We start from the raw sequence: 13,482 nt of genomic DNA, 5'->3' as shown, positions 1-13,482 counted from the left end.
TTATGTTTGATTTTAGAAAGTGAATGATTGTATGCAGACATTTGGAAAAGATTATTCATTTAAGGTTCTTTGTATTACCATTTTTCCAGAAAAAGCACAAAATAAAACAAAGTCGGGATCAGAACGACCTTTTTATTAATGATGACAATACTTAAAGCAAAAAGAGCCCTACACAAGTTCACTTTCGTCTCGGGCAGGATGAAAGGATATTTTTGAAAAGCGAAAAGCAACAAACAAACATTAATTGAACGAAAATCAGCGGAAGGAACGTTAACATCAACCCAATTACGGCTAACCACTCCATGTGACACAATGCTAGGTACCGGGATTCGGTATCAGATTAACTTTGCACATTTGGATTCAAGTCTGTGAAGGACAGGATCTTAGCTTGGACTAAGTCTTGAACTGCATTCCTCAAAGCATAACAACGCTCAACATCCTGACCTGGCGCCCCTTGATGGAAGACACATGAGAGGTCGGCCCTAAACCCTGTTGGCAATTTTTTGGGCATCAGTGGAGGCGGCCTGGTCTGGACATAATTCCTTTTGAGTAAAGATGGGAGCAACTCAACGTACTTCATGGGAATCGGATCAAATCGTGTCCTTGGAGCCTGTTGTCTAGGCTGTTGCTGCTGATACAGTTGCTAAGGCTGATAAAGTGGTTGTTGAATGGCATTGTTAGCGGGTGTAATAGCAGCCACATGTCGATAGGCTGGATAATTTTGCTGAGGCCTCCCATGGGCCACCATACTGACTTCTTGCTCTTTCTTTCTTGGGAAGTGGTTCCCAAATTTCTTGGTTCCACTGGCAGAAGTTTCATCTTTAACTAAACGTCCTTCTCGGACACCTTCCTCTAAACTTACACCCACACCGACCATCTCCGCGAAGCTCCTGGACGTACTTCCGACCATTTTCTCGTAGTAGAATTGACTGAGAGTTTTCAAGAACAGCTTGGTCATCTCCTTCTCTTCTATACGTGGGCTAACCTGGCAACAATATTTCTCCACTGCTGAGCATACTCCTTGAATGTTTCTTTGTCCGCTTGAGTCAGAGCTTGGAGATCACCCCGGTCTGGAGTCATGTCTACATTGTAGTTATACTGTTATACAAAAGCATCACGCAAATCCTGGAAAGTTCGGATGTTCGTCTTGTCTAGATTCATGTACCACTTCAAAGCGGGATTAGCCAGGCTTTCTTCAAAGAAGTAGATAAGGACCACATCATCTTTAGCATACGCGGACATCTTTCTTACATACTTTTCAAAATCTGGGACCTTAAACTTGTAGGGTATCCGGACGTTTGGTACCAAGTAGAGGTCATAAGCAGTCTTCCCGAAAGTTTCTTTCCCACTGAGAGCTCTCATTTCCCGCTGCAACTTATCATACTTCTCTTGTAGGTCATCAACCCTGTCATAGGCCCCCACACTCCCAGAATGGAAGATGGGTTCATCTTCTTGTGGGATAGTATGGACAGCAGGTGCTGAGTAGGTGACGGCAGCTGGAAGAATCGACGTAACTTGCTGAGGAACATGAGTTGTACGTTGAAAAGTAAGCATTGGACTTTCACAAGTAGTAGGGCGGGGTATTTCACCGGCAGAAGAGGGCATGCCCCAAGGCATGGAGCGATGTGGTGCAGAGTACTTTGGAGTGTCAACATAAAATGTCCATTCAGGTCCAGTAGAAACAAATGCTTCGGCCTCGAAGCTGACAAGCGGAGAAGGAGGTGGTGGAGTCTGTGCAACTGCCAACAACTTTACCAGATTAGTTAATTCTTCCATCTTTGTCTTCATAGCTGTCAACTCGTCCAACTTGGTATTCACGGCTGTCATCTCTTCATGGAGTGCCAGATTCTCTTGCTCCATACGTTCCATTTTCTTCTTAATATTTGCTCGAGTGCTGTACAAGATAGTTGACTGGTAGCGAACACGTCGGGCCACTGTTTAGATGACTTAAACTTTTGATGAAAAGAGAATTTTGTGAGACTCGGATTTTGAAACTATGAAATGCAAGATGATGCATGATATGTTTATGCAAAAATAGACACTTTTTTTTTATTTATCGAAGGACTTGTCAAAGTGATTGTAATCATCATAAGGAACATTGTTTCATTTGATAATTGAAAATATTACAAACAGTTTTCTTTTTAAAAGTAAAAGCAAAGTTAAGGGAAAAGTCCCTAACAAAGCTAAAGTCTAGTTAAGACTTTTGAAATTGTATTCTTATTGTTCCTCTTTACAAGCTGGAATACCTCTGATGTTTACAAGAACTTATCTATGTCCTTCGATATTTAATGAGAAAAAAGTTTGTTTATGAATGAATGCATGTATGTATTCATGATTATGCAACAAGAACGGTGAAAACATGGTGAGGTTTAAGTCCATAATGTTGAAGTCAAGGGTCACAAAGCCATTTGGTAAGGACTATGGTTTCAATTGTATTTGTAACAAGGGTTCTACCAAGTTCTCAAAGTTTTCAACCACTTCTGAATATTATCGGGTTACGGGACTACTCCCGGTCCAATAACATTCATAGGAATGTCTCGTTTGAGTGTAGTATCGCGTATCAACCAATTCAAGACTACTCCTGATTAGCCACCGCACTATGTCCTAAAAGGCCAAGATGGGTTAAAGGTAACTAAAGGTCCTCAACATTAACAGTCACTTGAAAATAATAATGCCAATCAAGACTACTCATGTCGACATAAATTACTTCCAGGAGACCTCCATTGAGTGGGGTTATCACATGTACCATATCCCGAAACTTACTCTCGGTATGGGACTTTGATTATACCACCATCCAATCTTATACTTCCCTCAAGTCCGGGTGTAGGACTTATCTCACCACTCGCGTTTAAGAAAGGAGATAGAAGAAGGAAGAACACTTATATACACGAATTTCCATCTTTTATTTTTTGTTTTTACATTTTTTTTGATTTTTATGCAAGTTTAAAGCACAAAATTTTAAACAAAGACAAGTTAGGCTTAACCCTCTTAGGAGTCCCCAGTGAAGTCGCCATTTCTGTCGCGTCATTTTTCGGAGATCAAAGCTATTTGGTTAGCATTTGACTCACTTTTAATTTCACGACTTTGAAAAAATTTATTTAAATTGGGGGGTTCGGGGTTCGGTTCAACAAAGGGAAGGTATTAACACCCTTTATGTTCGTAGTACTCTACGAGAACCTTTTGATTTTATTTAACTTTTTGTGCTATAAACTTGCTTGCTTTTTTTTAAAAATGGAATTTTGAAATGATTGAAAAAAGGAAGACCTAATTATCTACATTTTATTGATTTGAGAGGACGAATGTCCTTTGCCTACGTACCCGTGTAGGATCAAAATCACGTAGTTCATGGTAGAAAATGACATTTGATTGGTTTGGTGTTTTTTATTAGTTTTGAAAAAGTTTTAAAGAGAAAAGCCAAGTGGCAAAAAGAATTTGTTTGTATTTTTTATATTGAAAGAAAAATGACTCAAAGTATGATTAGAATTGATTTGATATTTGATTAAGAAAGAAAATAAAAAAACGATCACTTGATTGAAAATCAAGGTTTATTATGAAAATATTTTTTGTGATTTTTGATTATGTGAATGTTTTTGATGTTTTTGAATATTGAATAGAACATAAAATAAACTAACGTAGCAATAAAAATAAAAGCGAGAGAATTTTGTAGTGACGGTGGATCACCACAAAATCTCCTAACCTAATCTAATTTTTTTGTATTTTTTGATATATAATTTTTTTGTATTTTTTGATATATAAAAGCGATAAAGAAATAAAAGACACACACACACACACACACACACACACACACTCTTTTTCTCATTTATATTGTACATTGACCCTAAATACATTCTATATCATATGCTATAAAAATAATGACGGAAAATAAATATGCATGAATAAATAATACAAATAAGGAATAATAAATCAAAACTAATAGAAATGCATGAGAAAAGAAAAGAAAATGCTAAGGAGGACTAAAAGAATATGCATGAAAGACTAAAAATAAAATGCAGGGGTCCAATCATAAGGTGGGGTGTGCAGATTAAATCCAGGCCATCTGATTGAGATCTTACGACCTTGATTTAATTACAGTGTGAAGCAACATAGGTCAAATGGATCAAATCAAACAAACAGGGAGGCGAGGGTGCACGCTATGGTGTGCACCCACACACATGAGATTAGGGGCGCCTATAAATAGGCTAACCCCATCAATTCCTTTCATACCCACATTCCTCTTTCTCTCTCTCCTATTATCCTCTCGTTCCCGACTCCTTCTTCTTCTTTCTTTTCAATTTTTTTTACGGCTTCTTTCTTCTTCCTTCTTCTTTCTACATCCTTCTTCTTTCGTTTTGATTTTTTTTATTATTAAAACAACAAACAAAAAACCAAAAAACCGAAAAAACTATAAAATCCTAGATCTAAACTACCTATGTGATTGATTTTGTGACTTTGGGTTTGGATTGATGTTGGATATTGGTGTGTGTTGTGGGATTTGATTCGGTTTGGTTTTTGAGGGTGGTGGTGATGTAACCGGTTGTGGCTTCGATTATTTTGAAGGATATGGTGCTGTTTGTGTGGTTCTTGGGTATTGGTTTGAATGTGATGTTTTCTTTCTATGGGTTTTTGATTGGATTTTTAAGATGTGTGGTTAGTTAGGGTTGTAGAATCAGTGACTGGATTTGTGACTCTGTGACAGTGTGATACTGGTTGTCGTATGAAAACTGTGTGTTGCAGGTGAATTGTTTGTCCCTTTGCTGATTTCCTCTATTCTCTTTTAAATCCAAATTGCATTTTAAAGATGAAAATTAGTTTTATTGAAAATTGAAGAGAATTGAATGGTAATGAAGAGGTTGGACGTGTTTTGGCTGAGAAAGTAAAGAAAGAGTGGACTTGAGTTGATTGTGGCGCAGAGAAAAAAAAAAGAAAGACCCCGGACAAATATTTTTTGTACCTATTGACACTTTGGTTTTTTGACACTAATTAATTCAAAAAAGGAAATGAAAAATAATAATAAAAAAACTAATTAAAAATTAAATTAAATTAAAAACCTAAATAAAATATGGAAATAAAAACTCAAAATAAAGAGAGAAAAAGGCTTGACTCGAAACCAAAAAATGAGGTATTTTAAAATACCTCTCTGCTGAAATTTTGACCGAAAAGTCAAAGACTAATCAGGGTCAGACAGTGTATGAATGTAGGGTCTTAGGTCAAAAATTGGGGTATGACACATGCCCCTATTAAGTTTCTTCGTCCGAAGAATTGAAGATGAAATCTTTGATTTGATGGACCGAAGAGAGTTAAATATAAAAAGTACACCAATTTTGGACCTAAGATGCTGTGAAATGCTCATGATGCAATTATGAATGCACGACGGTAAAGATGGTTTGACTGGGATGAAGAACACAAAGGGATACCCAAGTTCGTTAAAGAAAGGGACCCGACTCTGCTGGGGAAGTGTAGTTTCACTGGGGAAAATGATTGTCCACTATCTTGTTGATAACTGATATGAAGACAAATGAAAGGAAACAAAAACTTGAACAGACACTGGGAATTTTGGAATATATTTGTAAACTGATGGTTTGTAGAAACTGACATACTGGGGATGATACTTTTGACATTCCGTCATCCGACAAAACGGGGAACGACACTTGAGAAAATAGAAATTGAGTGGCATCTCGTCATCCGACATATCGGGAGATGACACTGTTTACATTCCGTCATCCGACAAAATGGAGAATGAAACACTTGATATTCCGTAATCCAATAATCCGGGGAATGACACATTTGATATTCCGTAATCCGATAAGCCGGGGAATGAAACACTTTTTTATATTCTGTAATTCGATAAATCGGGGAATGAGACTGTTGACATTCCGTAATCCGACAACGCGGGGAAAGACACATTTGATATTCCGTAATCCGATAAATCGGGGAATGACACATTTGATATTCCGAAATCCAACAATCCGGGGAATGACACATTTGAGATTTCGTAATCTGACAAAGCGGGGAATTGAAACACTTGAGATTCCGTAATCCGACAAAGCGGGGAATTGAAACACTTGACATTCCGTAATCCGACAAAGCGGGGAATTGAAACACTTGAAATTCTGTAATCCGACAAAGCGGGGAATGATACACTTGATAAGATAAAGGTTGAGTGAGGACCGACCTGAGAGAATACAGCCAAATAAGACTTTGAGTGACTAATGCAACCATGTATGAATGATGTGGTGTATATGTTGTGTATGAATATGTGAAAGTATTGATGTATGAACGTATGAACATATGAATGTAACTTGTACGACTGTATAAACTGTATGTGACAGGTGGACTCCGTGAGACGAGACAAGGACAAGTAAGATGGGGAGGGGATTGACGTTACAGTACAAACACTCAGCAAACTTCCTTAGAGATGATACTATCGTGAACCAATTGAGCCGTTGACGGGGTAAAGTCAGGCACAAGGTAGCAGTTGATGTTCCTGGGTATAAAGCCCATTGTTGACCAAAAGTCTGGAAGAAGTCGCCATTTGTAAACCGGCGCAGAATGTACTTCCATCGGCATGCTTCAACAGTCATGTTTTTTGTTTTTTTTTTCTTCTTTTGAAAATCCCTAACTTTTGCCTGGACCTTCCTTTCAGGTTTTCAGTCCACCGGGAATATATTCCTTTTTTGTGCCCCTAATTTTTGCCTGGACCGCCCTTTCGGGTTTTCAGTCCACCGGGACGCTCTCTATTGTCTAAGCCGCCTTTTCAGGTTTTCAGCTTAGCGAGCTCTTTTTGTATTTTTTTTGTATTTTTGGACTGTGACAGCATCTTGCTCAAGGCAGAAGTCTTCTCCATAGTGCTTAGCCATGTTTCTCTTTCGGAATATAACCGTTCTCGAGGCAAATGTTGACGTACGCTTCATCTACTCAAGAGTTCAAAAAGAGTGTGTTTGTTTTTTACACTTTTCAAAAGATGTAAGAAAGAGTTTTGTATTTTGAAGAAATTTTGCTTCAATTATTGCAATCAAAAATTGAAGAAATTTGTGAATAGAAATAAATGAGAATTCCAAGTAAATGGCACGGGCTCAAATTTGATGAATTGAGTGGTGACCTACCAATGGCATGGCTCCACGGATCTTTGAAAAATTTGGAAAATGGTAAATATATGGAAGGTACATTGAACATAATAACCGTTATATTCTCTAACAACTTTGAATGTCCCTGTTTCGAGTCTTTGAATGCCCCTGTTTCGAGTCTTTGATTTCCCCTGTTTTGAGTCTTTGATTTATGGACGCTTTGAATCAGAGGTTCTTTTGATAGATGGATGCCCCAAGCTTTGAATTGGAGGTTCTTTGATAGCATGTATGCCCCAAGTGGACTGTGCTGACTGATGCAGTTACTTGTCATGATCCTTAACTGCCCCAAGTGGACTGTGCTGACTGATGCAGTTACTTGTCATGATCCTTAACTTTTGCATAGATCGCCCTTTTGGGTTTTCAGTCCACCAAGACGCTCATTTCTGCCTAAGCCGCCTTTTCAGGTTTGCGACTTATCGAGCTCATATTTTTTGACAGAGTATTTCTTGACTGCACCGGCATTCATAGGACGTGTGTGTCTGTCACTATCCGTAATCACAAAATTCATTGCACATGGACCTTCATAGTTAGGCGTCCACTTTCCCCAGGAGTCCGATTGAAAAGATGGTACCTTTTTGAGCACAGAGTCTCCTTTTTGAATTTCACGGGGACGAACCTTCTTGTTGGAAGTTCGTTTCAACCTCTTTTGATGTAGTTATACAAGGTTGTCATGTATTTAAAGTTCAATCAAGCTGGGATTTCAGCAAAACTCCTATTGACAAGACTCCAAACCTCCACGGGAAGCAAGACTACCATGTTGTATATTGGGGAAGGAGGGGGGTTGCCCCTGTTGAAATGTGTATTGAAGTACGATATCCATGCGAGGCAACGGTAACATCTCATACTGGACTTAGGAAATGACTGCAATCTTCTGGACAATCATCTTGTTTTTTTTGTTTGCAGCTTCGATGCCCCCAACATGCGAGAGATCTTGTTGGGAGTCTCTTCATTCTCTTCTTCTTTCACCTCATACACAGGGAATTCAAAGTCGGGAGAGAGTACACAGTTAATGTGTTCAACGGGCTTATCAATGTTTAATCTGCATTTATGTTTGATTTTAGAAAGTGAATGATTGTATGCAGACATTTGGAAAAGATTATTCATTTAAGGTTCTTTGTATTACCATTTTTCCAGAAAAAGCACAAAATAAAACAAAGTCGGGATCAGAACGACCTTTTTATTAATGATGACAATACTTAAAGCAAAAAGAGCCCTACACAAGTTCACTTTCGTCTCGGGCAGGATGAAAGGATATTTTTGAAAAGCGAAAAGCAACAAACAAACATTAATTGAACGAAAATCAGCGGAAGGAACGTTAACATCAACCCAATTACGGCTAACCACTCCATGTGACACAATGCTAGGTACCGGGATTCGGTATCAGATTAACTTTGCACATTTGGATTCAAGTCTGTGAAGGACAGGATCTTAGCTTGGACTAAGTCTTGAACTGCATTCCTCAAAGCATAACAACGCTCAACATCCTGACCTGGCGCCCCTTGATGGAAGACACATGAGAGGTCGGCCCTAAACCCTGTTGGCAATTTTTTGGGCATCAGTGGAGGCGGCCTGGTCTGGACATAATTCCCTTTGAGTAAAGATGGGAGCAACTCAACGTACTTCATGGGAATCGGATCAAATCGTGTCCTTGGAGCCTGTTGTCTAGGCTGTTGCTGCTGATACAGTTGCTAAGGCTGATAAAGTGGTTGTTGAATGGCATTGTTAGCGGGTGTAATAGCAGCCACATGTCGATAGGCTGGATAATTTTGCTGAGGCCTCCCATGGGCCACCATACTGACTTCTTGCTCTTTCTTTCTTGGGAAGTGGTTCCCAAATTTCTTGGTTCCACTGGCAGAAGTTTCATCTTTAACTAAACGTCCTTCTCGGACACCTTCCTCTAAACTTACACCCACACCGACCATCTCCGCGAAGCTCCTGGACGTACTTCCGACCATTTTCTCGTAGTAGAATTGACTGAGAGTTTTCAAGAACAGCTTGGTCATCTCCTTCTCTTCTATACGTGGGCTAACCTGGCAACAATATTTCTCCACTGCTGAGCATACTCCTTGAATGTTTCTTTGTCCGCTTGAGTCAGAGCTTGGAGATCACCCCGGTCTGGAGTCATGTCTACATTGTAGTTATACTGTTATACAAAAGCATCACGCAAATCCTGGAAAGTTCGGATGTTCGTCTTGTCTAGATTCATGTACCACTTCAAAGCGGGATTAGCCAGGCTTTCTTCAAAGAAGTAGATAAGGACCACATCATCTTTAGCATACGCGGACATCTTTCTTACATACTTTTCAAAATCTGGGACCTTAAACTTGTAGGGTATCCGGACGTTTGGTACCAAGTAGAGGTCATAAGCAGTCTTCCCGAAAGTTTCTTTCCCACTGAGAGCTCTCATTTCCCGCTGCAACTTATCATACTTCTCTTGTAGGTCATCAACCCTGTCATAGGCCCCCACACTCCCAGAATGGAAGATGGGTTCATCTTCTTGTGGGATAGTATGGACAGCAGGTGCTGAGTAGGTGACGGCAGCTGGAAGAATCGACGTAACTTGCTGAGGAACATGAGTTGTACGTTGAAAAGTAAGCATTGGACTTTCACAAGTAGTAGGGCGGGGTATTTCACCGGCAGAAGAGGGCATGCCCCAAGGCATGGAGCGATGTGGTGCAGAGTACTTTGGAGTGTCAACATAAAATGTCCATTCAGGTCCAGTAGAAACAAATGCTTCGGCCTCGAAGCTGACAAGCGGAGAAGGAGGTGGTGGAGTATGTGCAACTGCCAACAACTTTACCAGATTAGTTAATTCTTCCATCTTTGTCTTCATAGCTGTCAACTCGTCCAACTTGGTATTCACGGCTGTCATCTCTTCATGGAGTGCCAGATTCTCTTGCTCCATACGTTCCATTTTCTTCTTAATATTTGCTCGAGTGCTGTACAAGATAGTTGACTGGTAGCGAACACGTCGGGCCACTGTTTAGATGACTTAAACTTTTGATGAAAAGAGAATTTTGTGAGACTCGGATTTTGAAACTATGAAATGCAAGATGATGCATGATATGTTTATGCAAAAATAGACACTTTTTTTTTATTTATCGAAGGACTTGTCAAAGTGATTGTAATCATCATAAGGAACATTGTTTCATTTGATAATTGAAAATATTACAAACAGTTTTCTTTTTAAAAGTAAAAGCAAAGTTAAGGGAAAAGTCCCTAACAAAGCTAAAGTCTAGTTAAGACTTTTGAAATTGTATTCTTATTGTTCCTCTTTACAAGCTGGAATACCTCTGATGTTTACAAGAACTTATCTATGTCCTTCGATATTTAATGAGAAAAAAGTTTGTTTATGAATGAATGCATGTATGTATTCATGATTATGCAACAAGAACGGTGAAAACATGGTGAGGTTTAAGTCCATAATGTTGAAGTCAAGGGTCACAAAGCCATTTGGTAAGGACTATGGTTTCAATTGTATTTGTAACAAGGGTTCTACCAAGTTCTCAAAGTTTTCAACCACTTCTGAATATTATCGGGTTACGGGACTACTCCCGGTCCAATAACATTCATAGGAAGGTCTCGTTTGAGTGTAGTATCGCGTATCAACCAATTCAAGACTACTCCTGATTAGCCACCGCACTATGTCCTAAAAGGCCAAGATGGGTTAAAGGTAACTAAAGGTCCTCAACATTAACAGTCACTTGAAAATAATAATGCCAATCAAGACTACTCATGTCGACATAAATTACTTCCAGGAGACCTCCATTGAGTGGGGTTATCACATGTACCATATCCCGAAACTTACTCTCGGTATGGGACTTTGATTATACCACCATCCAATCTTATACTTCCCTCAAGTCCGGGTGTAGGACTTATCTCACCACTCGCGTTTAAGAAAGGAGATAGAAGAAGGAAGAACACTTATATACACGAATTTCCATCTTTTATTTTTTGTTTTTACATTTTTTTTGATTTTTATGCAAGTTTAAAGCACAAAATTTTAAACAAAGACAAGTTAGGCTTAACCCTCTTAGGAGTCCCCAGTGAAGTCGCCATTTCTGTCGCGTCATTTTTCGGAGATCAAAGCTATTTGGTTAGCATTTGACTCACTTTTAATTTCACGACTTTGAAAAAATTTATTTAAATTGGGGGGTTCGGGGTTCGGTTACACAAAGGGAAGGTATTAACACCCTTTATGTTCGTAGTACTCTACGAGAACCTTTTGATTTTATTTAACTTTTTGTGCTATAAACTTGCTTGCTTTTTTTTAAAAATGGAATTTTGAAATGATTGAAAAAAGGAAGACCTAATTATCTACATTTTATTGATTTGAGAGGACGAATGTCCTTTGCCTACGTACCCGTGTAGGATCAAAATCACGTAGTTCATGGTAGAAAATGACATTTGATTGGTTTGGTGTTTTTTATTAGTTTTGAAAAAGTTTTAAAGAGAAAAGCCAAGTGGCAAAAAGAATTTGTTTGTATTTTTTATATTGAAAGAAAAATGACTCAAAGTATGATTAGAATTGATTTGATATTTGATTAAGAAAGAAAATAAAAAAACGATCACTTGATTGAAAATCAAGGTTTATTATGAAAATATTTTTTGTGATTTTTGATTATGTGAATGTTTTTGATGTTTTTGAATATTGAATAGAACATAAAATAAACTAACGTAGCAATAAAAATAAAAGCGAGAGAATTTTGTAGTGACGGTGGATCACCACAAAATCTCCTAACCTAATCTAATTTTTTTGTATTTTTTGATATATAATTTTTTTGTATTTTTTGATATATAAAAGCGATAAAGAAATAAAAGACACACACACACACACACACACACACACACACACACACACACACACACACACACTCTTTTTCTCATTTATATTGTACATTGACCCTAAATACATTCTATATCATATGCTATAAAAATAATGACGGAAAATAAATATGCATGAATAAATAATACAAATAAGGAATAATAAATCAAAACTAATAGAAATGCATGAGAAAAGAAAAGAAAATGCTAAGGAGGACTAAAAGAATATGCATGAAAGACTAAAAATAAAATGCAGGGGTCCAATCATAAGGTGGGGTGTGCAGATTAAATCCAGGCCATCTGATTGAGATCTTACGACCTTGATTTAATTACAGTGTGAAGCAACATAGGTCAAATGGATCAAATCAAACAAACAGGGAGGCGAGGGTGCACGCTATGGTGTGCACCCACACACATGAGATTAGGGGCGCCTATAAATAGGCTAACCCCATCAATTCCTTTCATACCCACATTCCTCTTTCTCTCTCTCCTATTATCCTCTCGTTCCCGACTCCTTCTTCTTCTTTCTTTTCAATTTTTTTTACGGCTTCTTTCTTCTTCCTTCTTCTTTCTACATCCTTCTTCTTTCTTTTTGATTTTTTTTATTATTAAAACAACAAACAAAAAACCAAAAAACCGAAAAAACTATAAAATCCTAGATCTAAACTACCTATGTGATTGATTTTGTGACTTTGGGTTTGGATTGATGTTGGATATTGGTGTGTGTTGTGGGATTTGATTCGGTTTGGTTTTTGAGGGTGGTGGTGATGTAACCGGTTGTGGCTTCGATTATTTTGAAGGATATGGTGCTGTTTGTGTGGTTCTTGGGTATTGGTTTGAATGTGATGTTTTCTTTCTATGGGTTTTTGATTGGATTTTTAAGATGTGTGGTTAGTTAGGGTTGTAGAATCAGTGACTGGATTTGTGACTCTGTGACAGTGTGATACTGGTTGTCGTATGAAAACTGTGTGTTGCAGGTGAATTGTTTGTCCCTTTGCTGATTTCCTCTATTCTCTTTTAAATCCAAATTGCATTTTAAAGATGAAAATTAGTTTTATTGAAAATTGAAGAGAATTGAATGGTAATGAAGAGGTTGGACGTGTTTTGGCTGAGAAAGGAAAGAAAGAGTGGACTTGAGTTGATTGTGGCGCAGAGAAAAAAAAAAGAAAGACCCCGGACAAATATTTTTTGTACCTATTGACACTTTGGTTTTTTGACACTAATTAATTCAAAAAAGGAAATGAAAAATAATAATAAAAAAACTAATTAAAAATTAAATTAAATTAAAAACCTAAATAAAATATGGAAATAAAAACTCAAAATAAAGAGAGAAAAAGGCTTGACTCGAAACCAAAAAATGAGGTATTTTAAAATACCTCTCTGCTGAAATTTTGACCGAAAAGTCAAAGACTAATCAGGGTCAGACAGTGTATGAATGTAGGGTCTTAGGTCAAAAATTGGGGTATGACACATGCCCCTATTAAGTTTCTTCGTCCGAAGAATTGAAGATGAAATCTTTGATTTGATGGACCGA

The 13,482-nt window shown here is 37.9% G+C and overlaps 2 protein-coding genes across 2 annotated transcripts; both read right to left on the bottom strand.

The window, feature by feature from the left end:
* Positions 1-1,101: 1,101 nt before the first annotated feature.
* LOC146915576 (uncharacterized) lies at positions 1,102-1,869 on the bottom strand. The gene has a single exon (XM_085721381.1). It carries the CDS (start codon positions 1,867-1,869, stop codon positions 1,102-1,104), a length of 768 nt encoding a protein of 255 aa, XP_085577507.1.
* A 7,401-nt stretch (positions 1,870-9,270) lies between these two features.
* Positions 9,271-10,038, bottom strand: LOC146915575 (uncharacterized). Its single transcript, XM_085721380.1, has one exon. The coding sequence runs from the start codon at positions 10,036-10,038 to the stop codon at positions 9,271-9,273; it is 768 nt and encodes a 255-aa protein (XP_085577506.1).
* Between the last annotated feature and the right edge of the window lie 3,444 nt (positions 10,039-13,482).

The sequence above is a fragment of the Medicago sativa genome, chromosome 6 (assembly GCF_051527215.1).
Source record: "Medicago sativa cultivar Bolivia chromosome 6, Bolivia_mono, whole genome shotgun sequence".
NCBI classification, from domain to species: domain Eukaryota; kingdom Viridiplantae; phylum Streptophyta; class Magnoliopsida; order Fabales; family Fabaceae; genus Medicago; species Medicago sativa.
This window is presented reverse-complemented; position numbering and strand designations above follow the sequence as displayed.

Bases quoted from the DNA above. Each gene is read 5' to 3' on its own strand.
- LOC146915576 (XM_085721381.1), bottom strand. From the start codon at position 1,869: ATGGAACGTATGGAGCAAGAGAATCTGGCACTCCATGAAGAGATGACA.
- LOC146915575 (XM_085721380.1), bottom strand. From the start codon at position 10,038: ATGGAACGTATGGAGCAAGAGAATCTGGCACTCCATGAAGAGATGACA.